The sequence below is a fragment of the Mirounga angustirostris genome, unplaced genomic scaffold (genome assembly GCF_029215605.1).
Source record: "Mirounga angustirostris isolate CCGP_5_RB_7025 unplaced genomic scaffold, mMirAng1.0.hap1 SCAF_10, whole genome shotgun sequence".
NCBI lineage: Eukaryota > Metazoa > Chordata > Mammalia > Carnivora > Phocidae > Mirounga > Mirounga angustirostris.
The window spans coordinates 126,411,763-126,428,103 of NW_026991718.1; the positions used below are offsets into that span (position 1 = coordinate 126,411,763).

Below are 16,341 nucleotides of genomic sequence, written 5' to 3' on the forward strand. Positions count from 1 at the left end.
CCCTGGAGTTTTCCATATTAGAAAAGATGAAGTTGTACGGGGTGGGGGTAGGGAGGGCTGGTTGGTTGGGTTTTGGTTTTTGTTTTTGTTCTTTAAGTTATCTCTGTGCCCAGGGTGGGGCTCAAACTCAGGACCCCAAGATCAAGAGTCACATGCTCCACCAACTAAGCCAGCCAGGAGCCATTTTGTTGTTGTTTTTCTTTGTTTTGTTTTTAAGAAGTAATTTCCTGTTTTCTGAGGAGTCACAACACGTAGTGAATCAATAAATAGCTGCTTTCTCTCATAGAACTTTTTTTAATCTGGGAGGCATGATCTCGATGGGGTTCCTGCTGGTTGCCAAGTATATAGCAGCACCTAGAAATGTTAAAATGAATTACCACCTATTTGATGGTCAGAAACCTTGAGAAACCAGGCTGGAGCCAAGAAGTCCTGGCCGCAAGTTGTTGACATACTTGAGACGCTGGCCATCCTCAGCTTCTGGAAAAGGAAGGGAGTTAATAACAGTTTACTGGTAATAATTTAGTGGTATCATTGTATGTGGAGTAATCAGGGCATGGCTCTTTCCAGTAGAAGTAAATACCTTTCGCAGTCAACAGGACGTTTATAAGTAACAATACCAAGCAGTGCTCAGTGCTATAGTGGACTCCCATACTCTGAGATTGGATCGTAACATCAACACAAAAGGCAAAACTCAGCTTTAGTCAGAAGTTCCCATGAAAATCCCTTAGGAAGGGCTTACCTGGAGATCTCCATGCTGTCCCTCGATAAGTTTCTGGCGACCAGTTTTTCCTCCAGTAGAAGTTGAGACCCATTTCTGTTTCTTCAGATAAGCTCCGGTCGAGAAAAGGTTTGTGTGCAGGTATATCTTCTCCACCCCAGAACCACCCCATGGGGCCGGAAGCTACAGTCTTTTTTCCGACTGCACACCCATTCTAGGGCATGTTCTCCATTCAGTTAACCAAACAAAAATCACCAGCTATTTTAAGTGCTGGGGATTCAGCAGTGAACAAGACAGTGTTGATGCCCTGTTGGTACTTAAGGCAGAGAACAAGAGAATATATGGCATAATGCCAAAAAGTGGTGAGGGCTAAGGGGGAAAGTAGTGTGACCAGGAGATGGTGGTAGAGGCGGTGTGCATGCAGTCTCAGGGCAGTCAAGAGAGGTCTCTGAGGGACACGTGTCTGAGCTGGGAATCTAAGCTGGGAGTGAACCGTGGGGAAGAGCATAAGGAACATGTTCTAGGCATAAAGAACAGCAAATACAAAGGCTTTGGGGGTAGGACGAGACATGTCAAGTTAACGGAGCAGCAGGGAGGCTAGCATTTTGTGTCTGAGAGGTAGAATAGAAAGGAGGTGAGGGGGGCTAAGTCAGATCAGATGGCACACTTAATGGGTAGCACAGTGGGTGGGATTCCCTGCCTGCACCAGTCAAACAGCCTTTCTCTCTTTCTGGAGCATTTATCACATTTGCATAATTAAACATCTATATCGCATAACTCCATTGTACCAGCTTTTCTTTTAGTCATTTTCTCTTTTACTTTTTAACAGTTTGGAAAAAAACAATAGTGGAGTCTGTCTTCCAGGCCTGCAGTCAGTGGGTTGCCTCGCGAGGACTAGGAAAACCATCCTGAGACCCTGGGATTTCATTCTCACCTGACGAAGAGCTGTGTGTTTCAAAGAGCTCTCGAATGACTAAGATTGCAGTGACCTTTTCAGGCCAGAAACGGGAACTCATTTCTTCACGCCTTCTTTTCATTAGATCTTGAAATGCATCAGCCAGCTGGAGCTCGCTCAGCTGATAGGAACCGGTGTGAAAACCCGCTACCTGTCTGGATCTGGGCGTGAAAGAGAAGGGAGCCTGAAGGGCCACACGTTGGTGGGAGAAGAGTTCATGGGCCTTGGCCTTGGTAAGACACCAGGCCCCACGGCTGGCCGTCATGGAGTCACAAGTTAACCGGAATGAAACGCTTCTTGTCTCAGCAGGACTGTCCCGTAAACCAGCTCTTCCTTGTGTGCCAGCTGACAGTATGTTTATTAATGGAAGTGGAAGTGCTGCTTTGGCTCTCTTAACTGATTAAACTGTTGAGTAAATGCCTATTTTATCAAATTCAGCAGGGTGCATTACTTTTCTTTCTATGCCTAGAAGTGTATTGGGGGTAGAAGCCATTTGCTTTAGAAGGGCTACAGCTTTAGTACCTAGTATTAGAGGAATGGGTATGTGTATCTCTAGATTTTGAAAAGTACATTACGTCTCTTCCATGTTCATTCTCCTGAAAGTAGAACGATTTCTCATTGAATCGAGAGGCTCCCGTCGGTGATCTAACAGGAAATAAGGCAAACAAAAGTGCCGGACCACATTCTAAGCACTCAGTTTATACATTTTAATTTGTCTAGGGCAGGCTCCTAGGTCCCACGTGCACTGATTGGAATAGGACAGGTTCACGGTTAAAACCACAGACTGTATGAAAGGGGGAAGCTGTAATAGCACCTGCTTCTTAGGGCGCATGCAGGGACGGCTGGAGTGAAGTCCTGGAAAGCACACCACACATTGAGCAGGTATAAGCTGTCCCGTCTTCCAGGAGCTCTAAGTTAGTGCTGCTTAATTTTGTATTTGTTGTCCTAAATGTAGGCATTCAATACTATGAAAATGTGAAAGACTGAAGAAAGGGAGGTGGTTGGTACAAGCAAGGGAGCTTGTATTTTAAGAATAAGAATGTATTTTAAATGCCAAATGCCAAAACCTACATTTAATTTTATTGTCATCAGTTGAGGGTGTTTTTGTTTTGTTTTGCCTGCAAACCATTCTCTTATGTCTCTTGTCTCTGCATATTGATGCCACAGAATACTTTGTTCTAAATACTTGACTGTTTTTGAAGCAATGTTGATTTTGCACATTGTGTTTCAGGTAATTTGGTGAGTGGTGGAGTGGATAAGAGACAGATGGCCAGCTTCCAGGAATCGGTTGGTGAGACCAGCTCGCAGAGTGTGGTTGTAGCTGTAGACAGGTAATGATTTTGTTCTCCAGCGAAGCTGGACTATCCAGTAGCGTGGCACATCCTCTGTGTAGTTAGTGGATTCTTAATCTGTTTGACTCTTGTAAGTGTTGTGAGCTCTAGATCATTCAAACTAGGAAGTAGCACACGTGATCCACAGCTACTAATAACCTTCATGTTCATTTGTATTTGTGACCTTTTTAAAAACAAGCGTTTTTGCGTGTGCTGATATTTTAGATTACCTTGTTCCCTTAACGGAAATTTCTAATTAAAAAAATTCCAAGAAGGGTTTAAGATGTAAAGCCTATCTACGAGTGAGAGGTGGCCACATTGATAGTTTGCATTTCATTTTCCTTAGAACCTTTCCATGATACCTGTTTACTTGAAACTAAACATCCACGAGAAATCTAGGTATTCTTATTCAAAGACATTCATTAGATAGCAGTATTTAAAATATGAATTTTCTAAAATGAATCAACTCCTGAAAAGTACCCTTGAATAATCATGTACACTGCTGTTCATGTGGTTAATGACGGATTCCACAGTATTAAATATAGACAGTGTTGAGGTGGTAGGAGTATAGAATTTGGGGCATAATTTGTATTGTTCTCAGAACAATCCTCTTAGTATTTTAAAATCTTTATTAGTGTATTTTGATTACCTTGTTCCTGTTGCTTCCCTGCTTCTCTCCAACAGAGATACTGTCTGTAACATACTTTTGATGGGTTTTCCTCACATTTTTCAGTTAGGTTTAGGCTAAAAGTACAAAATGTTTATTCTTCCATTAATCACAATTCTTGCTTTTCTGTTTCTCTGCATTAGCCAGATCATGGACAGTAGCAGTCTTGCCCGGCATCATTTTGTGTGCCATTACATTTTTTTAAATTGAGATATAATTCACATAGCACAAGACTTATTCTTTTAAAATGTACAATTTAGGAGGAGCCTGGGTCGCTCAGTTAAGTGTCCAACTCTTGATTTCAGCTCAGGTCATGATCTCAGGTTGAAATCAAAGGAAAGATAATAACTCAAAAGGAGCTGAAGAAGTAAAGAGCACTGGTGAAGATGCCTGGGGAAATAATTCATTTGTAATTCATTTAATCTATCTGATTTGAGGATGGCGAAAGTAATCGTCATCAATCTGTGTTGATGGGCAGGTATGTGTAAACAAAAAACTTACATAGCAACAGCACAAAGGAGAGGGCAGAGAATGGAGCAATATAGGAGCCAGGATGTTTCATACTACTAAAATTAAGTAGACATTAATTCAAAGTCAAATGTTAAAAGTTAAGATGTTATTAATCATTCCCAAGTCAATCAGTAAGAAAAACACTGAAAAAATACAGTAAAAGAAACAAGGAAAGTAGAATGATACACTAGAAAATTTCTTAACACATAAGAAGGCAGTGATAATGAAGGAATGGGGAACAAAAACGACACAACAGATATTTATAAAAAGAGAAAAAGAGCAGATCTAAATTCTACCCATCAACAATTAAATTATAATTAAATGTAAATAGATAAAACACTTTAATCCAAAGGAAGAGATTGGTGGAATGGACTAAAATAAACACGGTCCAACCATCTGCTTTCCAAAGGAACTCACTTTATTTTTTTTTATTATTTTTTTTTAAGTAAGCTATAATGCCCAGTGTGGGGCTTGAACTCATAACTCTGAGATCAAGAGTCACATGCTCTACCAACTGAGCCAGCCAGGCGCCCTCACTTTAGATTCACTTTAGATTCAAAGACACAAACAGGTTGAAAGTAAAAGAATAAAAAAGACATAGCATATCAAAAGGTAGCCAAAAGAGAACTGGGGTGGCTGCACCAATGTAAGACAAGAGATTGAAAAATCATTAGTAGAGACAAAGAACATTTTATAATATAAAAGGTTTAATCTGTCAAGAAAACATACAAACATATATGCATCTAACAACAAAGCCCCAAAGTCACACGGCAGAACAAATAAAACTGAAAGGGAGAAATGGACAATACAGCAATGCCCAGAATCAGCAAATCTATAAAGACAGAATGAAGATTAGCGGCTATAGGGGTTGGCAGGGGAGGAAATGGGGAGTGACTGATAGTAAGTACAGGCTGATGAAAATGCTATGAAATTCGATAATGGAATAGCTTCTCGGCCTTTTGGCTAAGACCAAGTGTGAAATTTGATAGTGGTGATGACCACATGAGTCTGAATATACTAAAACCCACTGAATTGTATACATATATTTTAAAGATTTATTTATTGAGAGAGAGAGAGAGCCCCCACAAGAGAGCACACGTGCGTGAACAGAGGGAGGGGCAGAAGGAGAGGTAGAGGGAAAGAATCTCAAGCAGACTCCCTGCAGAGCGTGATCTCATGACCACTATCTCTGCTCATTTAGCTTTAGTGATCAGCTAAGAATTAGACAAAGAGGGGCACCTGGGTGGCTCAGTCAGTTAAGCATCCGACTCTTGATTTTGGCTCAGGTCATGATCTCAGGGTCCTGGATCAAGTCCTGCATTGGGCTCCCTGCTCAGCAGAGAGTCTGCTTCTCCCTCTCCCTTGCTCTTCTCTGTCTCGCTCTTCTCTCTTTCACTCTTCTCTCTATCAAGTAAATAAATAAAATCTTTAAAAAAAAAAAAAAAGGGCGCCTGGGTGGCTCAGTCGTTAAGCGTCTGCCTTCGGCTCAGGTCATGATCCCAGGGTCCTGGGATCAAGCCCCGCATCGGGCTCCCTGCTCAGCGGAAAGCCTGCTCCTCCCTCTCCCACTCCCCCTGCTTCCCTCTCTCATTGTGTCTCTCTCTGTCAAATAAATAAAATCTTTAAAAAAAATAAAAATAAAGCCTTCTGTGCATGTCTCATTCCCAGCTTTTCCTTTTAAGTTTTTGGCGGGGTCCTTGTTTACCCCGGTTGTGACTGCCACCTCAGCTAGTTACTACAATTTGCTTTTGACAAAAGCCCCAGGGAAAAGACTATTTGCACCAAACGAGGTCTGAGTCAAAGACAGATCCTGGAAAGGGGGGTTTCCAGGGTACTGCCAGGCAGGTCACATAATGTCACTTCTTTGAGACTGGTGTTTTGGGGGAAATTCCAGGATAGTTGTGTTCTCTCCTGTGGAACTAAGTTGCTGGTTTCGCAGTTACCGTGACTTCAGAGCTGTTGGCTTTCAACATTCCTGAGGAATTGAGAAGACAGTAATAGAAATAGGCCAGCCTAAAACACCATAATAGTCTCTATTTATACCAAAGTTGAGCCATTTTTCTTGAATAAACATTTTACCAGCCTTTGGTAATTTCCAGAGTTCAGTCCTCAAAGAGTTGGTTTGGGTAACTTTTTTCTGCTAGTTTTTTTTGTTTGTCTTATGGAGCAGCAGCTTTTTGGAGGTCCTCACTCTCCCACTCCCAGTGTTGTGACATCACATGCTGTTACATTTTACTCTCCCTTCCTCCTTTTGATGTGTCACTTTTTCTTTCTACCATTATAGGTATCTGTGCTCTGGGTTCACTGACCAGTTTTGTACCTCTGATGCCTCAGTCATTTATTTTAGTGGAGGTGCCAGACCTGAAATGCTTCCTTTTTGCCTTTTCTTCAGTGTTTGAAATTGAAACACAGTTTCCGAATCTAACTTTTATTTTATTGTGTCTGGAATTATCTCCCTAGAATTTTTACTGGATCTACTAGACTGGATGGAAATGCCATAGGTATGTATTTGTCACTCACGTGTGACAACTACAGAATCCTCATGTTGTGGCTGTCTGGCCATTACTAATGAAGCCTCGCATGTGTTGTTGGGTCTGGCCTGTAGTTGACTTTGTCCGCTGGCTGTGCGCCGTGTCCATGGACGAGCTGGCTTCCCCACACCACCCCCGCATGTTCAGCTTACAGAAGATTGTGGAGATATCATACTACAACATGAATCGGATCCGGTTGCAGTGGTCGCGAATATGGCATGTGATTGGAGATCACTTCAATAAGGTAACTCTTCAAATTCAAAAACCACTCCATCGGTGTCCAGAAAAAGGCAGGCAACTATACTCAAGGAGGAAGTGAGAGAGAGTTTAGGTAGCTATACAGCTTTCCCTGTTATCCAAAAGTAGAACGTTGCTATGAAACCTTTCATAAGCCGAGATGGTGTAAAGCAGAGAGGCAGTTACCATTAATTTATATGAAAAAATTGTTGAGCATTCCCACACCCCAAAAATAACCTTTCTTAGGCTTTTCTGATGCTTTAGGACACATCTTGCTAACAATGCACAGAACCGAGATAAAGCCCAAATGCTCACTGACACAGTTCAGAGCGCTGGTGGCTTAATGCTGAGATGCTGAGTGGAGTTCGCGGGGAACGGACTTGGCAGCACCCCTCCTGCTGCCGGCCGCGTGCTGCCTCTGTAACAGCTCGCTGCAAAACAAATGCTGAATGTCATTTTCACTTCTCACGTTACTTTTGTAAAAGCAAAAATCCTCTTTGGATTTTTTTTTTGGTTAGTGAAAATAGATACTAAGGTAGGTCTTTCATAAAAGCAAAGTGGTACCTGGGGCACCTGGATGGCACAGTCAGTTAGGCGTCCGACTCTTGATTTCAGCTCAGGTCATGATCTCAGGGTGGTGAGATTGAGCCCCTGCATCAGGCTGTGTGCTCAGTGTGGAATCTGCTTGGGACTCTCTCTCTCCCTTTTCCTCTGCCCCTCTTCCTCCCCCCTCAAGCAAATGAATAAATCTTAAAAAAAAAAAAACAACAACAACAAAGCGGTGCAGTGTGACATTGCATGAAGCAGAGGATACTCATAATTCATTTTACCTGTGGAGCATATTTAGGTATTGCTAGAACTCGTGGAGTATGAAATTAAAATCTTAGTGGTATTGGGGCGCCTGGGTGGCTCAGTCGTTAAGCGTCTGCCTTCGGCTCAGGTCATGATCCCAGGGTCCTGGGATCGAGCCCCGCATCGGGCTCCCTGCTCGGTGGGAAGCCTGCTTATCTCTCTCCCACTCCCCCTGCTTGTGTTCCCTCTCTCACTGTGTCTCTCTCTCTGTTAAATAAATAAAATCTTAAAAAAAAAAAAATCTTAGTGGTATTAAAAATACTTTAACATCCCATATCCAGGATCTAGGCTAACACCACAAAATCATGTAGTCACTGGACAAGCATTGATGTTTGAACACATAGCAAAATCCTCTAGTGTCTTCTGAATGACCAAAGATTAAGTTATGTTCTATATAGTTGCACTGTTAATGTCACTGCTTCTTATATTCTGGCTTTTGTTGCCACCACTCTTCTGAAACCTTTGTTGAGAAAACTAACATTCATTCATTCATTCATTCATTTTAAAGATTTGCTTACTTATTTGAGAGAGAGAGAGCATGCATCCATGCAAGCTAGGGGAAAGGCAGAGAGAGAGAGAATCTCAAGCAGACTCCCCACTGAGCATGGAGCCTGACATGGGGCTCCATCCCACAACCCTGAGATCATGACCTGTCCGAAATCAAGAGTTGGTGCTTAACCAACTAAGCCACCCAGGCATCCCTAAAAAACTAACATTTATTTTTACATCAAACACAGGCTAAAGATTTGTGTGTTCTAAAACTGACAACTACTGAGAGAAAACCAGACTACCCTTGTTCCTCTCCGCTAGAGGTTTTATCACGTACATATAGGCACATGCACACATAAAGACTTTTAAAAGTCAGAATGTATATGTATTGTGTGTGTGTTTATGCATCTGTGATTCCATTAACTTCTTAAAAGAAAAGTGATAGCTTAATAGCACTATTTCCTACCAAAACATACTCCATGATTTCAAAGCAATTTTCTCACTCCTGGAGATGAAGAGTTGTAATACAGATGCTTAAAAGTACTGTGAGTAAAAAACAGTTTATCCAAAAGAGAATTGCACTCTCTCCATTGAATGGAAGAAACTTATAAAAAGAAGCAGGTGACCTTTCATCTGAATCCTCAGGGAGGACACAGCCACGAGAGCCTGCACATGACCCTGAGCAACTGTTTGTCGAGTGAATGGTAGCACTGTCACCTAGAGTAATCAACCAGCTCAGCAACCATCTTTCTCACTGTTCTGAATAAATAACTTCCTAGTGGACCAGTTGACTGAATTGGTGTGAAATTGCTGGAGAAAGGGAATGCGAACCATTACCATTACTGTACCTTAGGTTGTATTCTCATTCAAGCCTGTGACCATTAAGCTGGAGCAGACATTGCTCACTTGTTCCGTGAAATCTTTCCACTAGCAGCCGTGGAATCCTTTTTTCTCTCAGAAGTAATAATCCAAAAGTGTTTTGGTAGCCTTTCCCAGCTTTTTGGAGTCTGGATTTCATGTTCAGTGGGACTTCTTCAGGAGAGAACATCAGTTTGTACAAGTTACTTTTCCCACCTGCAATTCTGTTGTCAAGACTCTTTAGGTGCCAGTCCTTGGTTATCTGTGGGTCACTTACGGGCAGCTCAGGATGTAGGCTGACAGATAGTAATGAGACATTTCATGGTTATCACCTTCATTACCAGTGTCTGTTCCATCTCATCAGAGCCACTAAGCACAAAGTTGTGGAAAACTCAGTTGCTCCCTCTGGGAGTCTTCATTCTTTCTACCACCTCAGGAAGATGTTCTGCTTGTCTATAGTTTACCTACTTTTAGAGACTGGAGTTATGGGTATATATTTGGTTGGCTGGACATATTTCTTTTTAACTGCCAAATGTTACTCCGTGTAATAAGAATCTCGTAGGTTTGAAGAAGCGAATGGCTGAGTACAGCTGTAACTTAGCTCTTGGCATTCTAGCAGAGCCTTGGGAACAGTCCCATGTTTCTCTTCTAAATTAGGACACGTGTGCGTCCTGGGGTGTGCAGAGCTGCACGATAAGCATGGAGTGTATTCCTGCTACAGGATTTCCTGAATCCTGATGTTTAGGAGAGGAATACTCTTTTTATTAGTATTTAATTTAATGAACATGACATAAACATCTTAAAAAAAATGACCGTTAAAGCCGCTTTTGACCATCACCACTCCCCTATTGAACCCTGCCCAAAACTAATTATTACCAGTTTGGTATATACCCTGACATTTTTCTATGCACGTGTATATGTATATACTCACAGAAATACAGATAATACTGTCTTGGTTTCTTTTGCTTTTTTGAAAAAAAACATAATTGGTATTGCACATATCATTTTGTAACTTGCTTCCTCCACTTAGCAAGGAATCTTAAATATTTAACTATGTTATTAGTATGTATGAGTTTATTCTTTTTTAGATTGTGGTAAAATACACATAAAATTTTTCATTTTAACCGTTTATAAGTGTATAGTTTATTAGTGTTAAGTACACTCACATTTTGTGCAACAGATCTGAGGAGCTCTTTTTTCAGAAATCTTGTAAAATGGAAACTCCAAACCCGCGAAATACTAGCTTCCCATTCCTTCCTCTGCCCTGCCCCTTCCCCCAGTCCAGGGTAACCACCATTCTGCTTTCTGTCTCTATGAATTTGACTACTCTCGCTACCTCATATAACTGGAATCATGCAGCATTTGTCCTTTTGTGACTGGTTTCTTTCACTTGGCATGATGTCCTCAAGGTTCATCCATGTTGTAGCATGTGATAGAATTTTCTTCTTCTTTTTTTTTTTTTTTTAAAGGCTGGACGTATTTCTTTTTAACTGCCAAATGTTACTCCGTGTCTGTGAACATACCCTTATGTAACTATTTCCTGTTGATGTTTCCAATTTTTCTTTATTTGAAGTGATATTGCAACATTACTTCTGTTAAAAATAAAACCTTTTCAGGTCAGACCACATGCCAGTGAAATTTCTTGCTTGGAGCAGGCTACTGCAAGATGCCCCAGATCCTTGGCAGGGGTTCTGGTGGGAAACATTCCCTTGCTTTGCTTGAGGGACTCTTCTTGAGGGAAAAGTCTGAGAAGCGCCAACCAAATACATACCCATAACTCCAGTCTCTAAAAGTAGGTAAACTATAGACAAGTACAATTTTAAGGAAATTGAAAAGCCTTAATATTTGTGCTGAATTTTTTGAGGCCAACAATACTCGTTTATAATCAGGCAACAGATATAGGCAAGTATGAAAAGGATTTACAGAGGGGCACCTGGGTGGCTCAGTCGTTGGGCGTCTGCCTTCAGCTCGGGTCATGGTCCCAGGGTCCTGGGATCGAGTCCCACATCGGGCTCCCTGCTTGGCGGAGCCTGCTTCTCCCTCTCCCACTCCCCCTGCTTGTGTTCCTGCTCTCGCTATCTCTCTGTCAAATAAATAAATAAAATCTTTAAAGGAAAAAAAAAAAAGGCTTTACAGAGACTTTAATGTCTTTTGACCTGTCCTATATACTTGGATAAAATTAATTAGCACATGGGGAATTGTTTAGCGGGTATAGAGTTTCAGCTCTGCTGGGGTTCTGGAGATGTGGTGCACAACAGTGTGGATGTCCTGAGCACCACTGAACTAGGTGCTTCAAAATGGTTAAGATGATAACTCTCGTGTCTCACGTGTATTTGCCAGTCTTTAAAAAAGTAAAGCGCACATTTGAAAGCATTTTTAATTAAATGTGCGCACTGATCTTTCATCATTAACCTTAAAACAGAATTGTCCAGGTCATAGCCAAGAAACACCATTTTCTTTTCTCCTTAGGTGTGTTTTTTCAGAGCATTTGTTCGGAAGGCAGGCCGTCCATTCTTGATGTTCAGAAGCCCACACCCACAATCGTTGTACTGTGCCTATCTCACCTCACCTCCCATTTCTGCTCAGGTTGGCTGTAACCCCAATGAAGACGTGGCGATCTTTGCTGTTGACTCCTTAAGGCAGCTCTCTATGAAGTTTCTCGAGAAGGGAGAATTAGCCAACTTTCGTTTCCAGAAAGATTTTCTGAGGCCCTTTGAGCATATCATGAAGAAAAACAGGTATGTGCCTTGTCAAATTCCCCATTGGAGGCCTAAAAAGACCTCCTAACGCTAATCACACAATATTTTCTTCCTTTGTTGATGGAAACAGGTAAAATGAACAGACTGATTCACATGTATTGTTTCTAAGTACGTCACTGAGATCTGCGTGTGACCTTTCCCAGAAGGACAGATGACACCACCGCAACTAGTAGAAATGTGCCATGCATTCTTACTGGGGTGGGTGCTGACGTTGTTCAGAGAAAGAGCCACTGCTGAGGCATCCTAAAACAAGGTCAAGAGGGGCATTTGGGTGGCTCAGTCATTAGGCGTCTGCCTTCGGCTCGGGTCATGATCCCAGGGTCCTAGAATCGAGCCCCTCATCGAGCTCCCTGCTCAGCAGGGAATCTGCTTCTCCCTCTCCCTCTGCCCCTGCTGATGCTTACGCGCACGCACTCTCTCTCTCTCTCTCTGTGAAATACATAAGTAAAATCTAAAAAAAAAAAAAAAATCCTTGTTTATATTCCAGTGAGATAGATAAGTAAATAAATTTTTAAATCAAGGTAAGGGGATAAGACTAGAAGCACTCCTTTATACAGGGCAGTCAGCTGAGATGCATTTGGTAAGTTGACCCTTAAAGTGAGGAATGAGCCAGGAGTGGCTGTATGTGGTTTTGGGAAGAGTGTTGTGAGCAGAGGGAAGAGCAAGAACAAAACCCTGTGGCAGAGTGTCCTTGGCATAACGAGGAGGAGCAAGGAGGCCAGGGTAGCCGGGCAGAGTGAAAAAAGCAGAAAGTCCTGGAGGATGAAGCCCTAGTGGTGGCAGAGAGCCTGGGGCATGGAGGAACTGTCAGCCTTTGTCAGCACTTTGGCTTGTTCTCTGTGAAAGACAGAAGCCGTTGGAGGCTTTTGAGCAGAGAAGTGAAATAGTCGGACATATGTTAAGGGATCATCCTGCGTTTATCCGTGAAAAATGAAAAGCCACTGTCATTGTTCAGATTTGGACCAAGGGGATGAGGCACCATGAGATTGGATTCTGCATACATTTTGAATGGGAAGCCTACAGCTTGTGCTGATGAATTAGCTATGGGGCATAAAAGGAAGAAATGTCAAGGATGACTTTCCGGTGTCTGTCCCGACCACTAAAATGAGTCCATGAGATCTGCTTAGAGTGTTGTTTGTTTGTTTGTTTTTTAAAGAAAATGAAAGCTGGGGCGCCTGGGTGGCTCAGTCGGTTAAGCATCTGCCTTCGGCTCAGGTCATGATCCCAGGGTTCTGGGATCCAGCCCCACATTGGGCTCCTTGCTCAGTGGGAAGCCTGCTCCTCCGTCTCCTACTCTCCCTGCTTGTGTTCCCTTTCTCACTGTGTCTCTCTCTGTCAAATAAATAAATCTTTAAAAAAAAAGAAAGCTTACGAATTCAAAGGCCATAGCCAATGTGGGTCCTTTAGGGTAACAAAAAGGGCAGCAGAAAAGTCTCCCTGATATGTCTGTCTCTTTTCTCTTCATCACCTTACTGCTCATTTTAAGAGAAAATAAAGCCCATTCCAGAATCTGGCATCACCCCTGATTTTTATTTTACTTTATTATTTTTTTTAGAGAGAGAGAGAGAGAGCAGGGGGCAGGGGGAAGAGAGAGCATCCTAAGCAGGCTTCACGCTCAGCAAGGAGCCCGACGGGGGGGTTGATCTCATGACCCTGAGATCATGACCTGAGCTGAAATCAAGCGTCCAGTGCTCCACCGACTGAGCCACCCGGGTGCACTTCCCCTGATTTTAGCGTATGCGCAGAAATACCCTCCTACCTTTGGGGACACTGTTGTGAGTGCTGAGGCAATGGAGGCCTGATGTGGCAGCCAGCCTAGTTGGCTGGTGACACTGATGGCCAGAGTCCCAGGCCCCCCCCCCGCCCATCCCGTGGCTGCTCAGCCAGCATTTGAAAAGGAACAGAGTGAGTTTAGAATCACACATTGCAGCCACTCTCAGACACTGTTGATGGAACTGTAACTTGCTATAACATTTTCAGAAGCATTTGGGCAATGTGCAAGAACCTTAACATTTCTCTGCCTTTTGACTCAGTAATTCTACACTTCTGTAACTCTTCTAAGGAATTAATTTGAAATACAAAACGTTGTAAATCACACAAAATAATTTTTAAAAAACCAGATCCCACCTAAATATAAAAGAGTGTTAAGTCAATGTTGGTACAGCCACAACATGGAATACTCTGCAGCTGTTAAAGATGTTCACAATGTTTATGACACGGGAAATGCTTGACAGTTTAGTCAAAAACGTCGGGTTATGGAATTGGACAGCATAATAAGGACAGTTTTATCAATCTCTCCATGTGAAATATCATACTGTCATATAAAGGAATTTTTTGTTTCATTATGTTTTTCTCTACATTTTCCAAAATGTTTACTGTCCTCACATTACTTTTAATAATCAGGCAAAAAGCATTTTTTTTTAAGATTGTATTTATTTATTTGACAGAGAGACACAGCGAGAGAGAGAACACAAGCAGGGGGAGTGAGAGAGGGAGAAGCAGGCTTCCCGCGGAGCAGAGAACCCAATGCCGGGCTCAATCCCAGGACCCTGGGATCATGACCTGAGCCGAAGGCAGACGCCTAACGACTGAGCCACCCAGGCGCCCCTGGGCAAAAAGCATCTTTTTTTTTTTTTTTTTTTAAGTAAACTTTTTTTTTAAGATTTTATTTATTTGAGAGAAAGCAAGAGTGAGAGAGCACAAGCAGGGGAAGCGGCAGAGGGAGAGGGAGAAGCAGGCTCCCCAGTGAACAGGGAGCCCACTGTGAGGCTCCATCCCAGGATCATGACCTGAGCCGAAGACAGACGCTTAACTGACAGAGCCACCCAGGGGCCCCTTATAATAATATACTTTTTATACAGGGCATGAATTCATGACCCTGAGATCAAGAGTTGGATGCTTAACTGACTGAGCTATCCAAACACCCCGAAACGCATCGCTTTTTTTTTTTTTTTAAGATTTTGAGAGAGAGGGAGAGCGTGTGAGCAGGGAGGGGAACATAGGGAGAGGGACAAACAGACTCCATGCTAAGCATAGAGCCTGACACAGGGCTCAATCTCACGACCCTGAGATCAAGAGTCGGACGCTTAACTGAGCCAACAGGCATCCCCCCCGAAAAACATTTTAAAAAGTACATGTAGGGGCGCCTGGGTAGCTCCGTCAGTTAAGCCTCTGCCTTCGGCTCAGGCTCCCTGCTCAGTGGGGAGTCTGCTTCTCCCTCTGCCTGCCGTTTCCCCTGCTTGTTCTCTCTCCTCTCCCCCCCCCCATCAGATAAATACATAAAATCTTTTAAAAAATAAAGAAATAAAAAGTACATGTAGGAGCGCCTGGGTGGCTCAGTCATTAGTCTGCCTTCAGCTCAGGTCATGATCCCAGGGTCCTGGGATCGAGCCCCACATCAGGCTTCCTGCTCGTCGGGAGGCCTGCTTCTCCCTCTCCCAAACCCCCTGCTTGTTTCTGCTCTCTCTGTCTCTCTCTGTCAAATAAATAAAATCTTTAAAAAAAAAAAAAAATATGTGTAGAGGGGCGCCTGGGTAGCTCAGTCAGTTGAGCATCCGGCTCTTGATATCAGCTCAGGTCATGATCTCGGGATCATGAGATTGAGCCCACCATTGGGCTCCACGCTTAATGTGGAGTCTGCTTGAGAGTCTCTCCCTCTGCCTCTGTCCCCACCCTGCTCATGCTCTTTCTCTCTCTCTCTCTCAAATAAATCTTTAAAAAGTACGTATAATTCTTCCCAATGAGCTACTTTTCTTCCCCATGAGGGGGAGGGAGGCAGTCATGAATTCAGTTGTATTATATATTAAAGTCACATAGGTATGTAGTCAGTCCTTTGTTATCTGTGAGTGACATATTTGCTTTGTGGACTCTTAGCTAAGTTTTAACTCTGTTTTGACTTTCTCCTTGCCTTCTCTAAATGACCTCTTATCAGTTAGTATGGATCCCACAGATGAACATGAATGTTACCGTAAGCCAGATGAAATTTGCAAGTCAAGTCTGCAATCCCAAAGCCACTCTAATGGCTTTCAAAGCTAGTGGTGTGGAAGTGATAGGTTGTGTAGCCTTGCTTCTTGTTGTTTGTATGATAATGGAGCTCACCCCATAACTGCACATGTCTTAATAGGTTGCAAGACATACATGCTAACCTTTTGCAGATACCGAGGTAACACCATGTTGAACCTTGCAGCTGCTTCAGAAAATGGGCCATTTTTTCTTTCTTCAGGTTTTGTTTTGTAATAATTAAATTTAAAATTGTGCATCTTAAATTACATATGTATATTCCCATCCATGTATATGTGTTTACCATACACATATATTCCTGCCTAAAAATCTAAGAGGATATGCACCAAGAATTTAGAAATGGTCATCTCGGCCTGGGAGAATTATGAGTATTATTAATGTGAAGGTTTTCATCCAGAAAAACTGACCAACAAT

The 16,341-nt window shown here is 42.6% G+C and overlaps 1 protein-coding gene across 2 annotated transcripts in view; it reads left to right on the forward strand.

Moving 5' to 3' along the window:
• Positions 1–16,341, forward strand: part of ARFGEF2 (ADP ribosylation factor guanine nucleotide exchange factor 2) — a 96,246-nt gene that overhangs the window by 55,124 nt on the left and 24,781 nt on the right. For both annotated transcript variants that reach the window (XM_045885916.3, XM_045885917.3), the window contains exons 22-26: positions 1,759–1,906; positions 2,905–3,004; positions 6,642–6,682; positions 6,787–6,956; positions 11,735–11,886. In XM_045885916.3, coding sequence (XP_045741872.1) covers positions 1,759–1,906; positions 2,905–3,004; positions 6,642–6,682; positions 6,787–6,956; positions 11,735–11,886 — 611 coding nt within the window. The remainder of the gene's footprint in view (positions 1–1,758; positions 1,907–2,904; positions 3,005–6,641; positions 6,683–6,786; positions 6,957–11,734; positions 11,887–16,341) is intronic.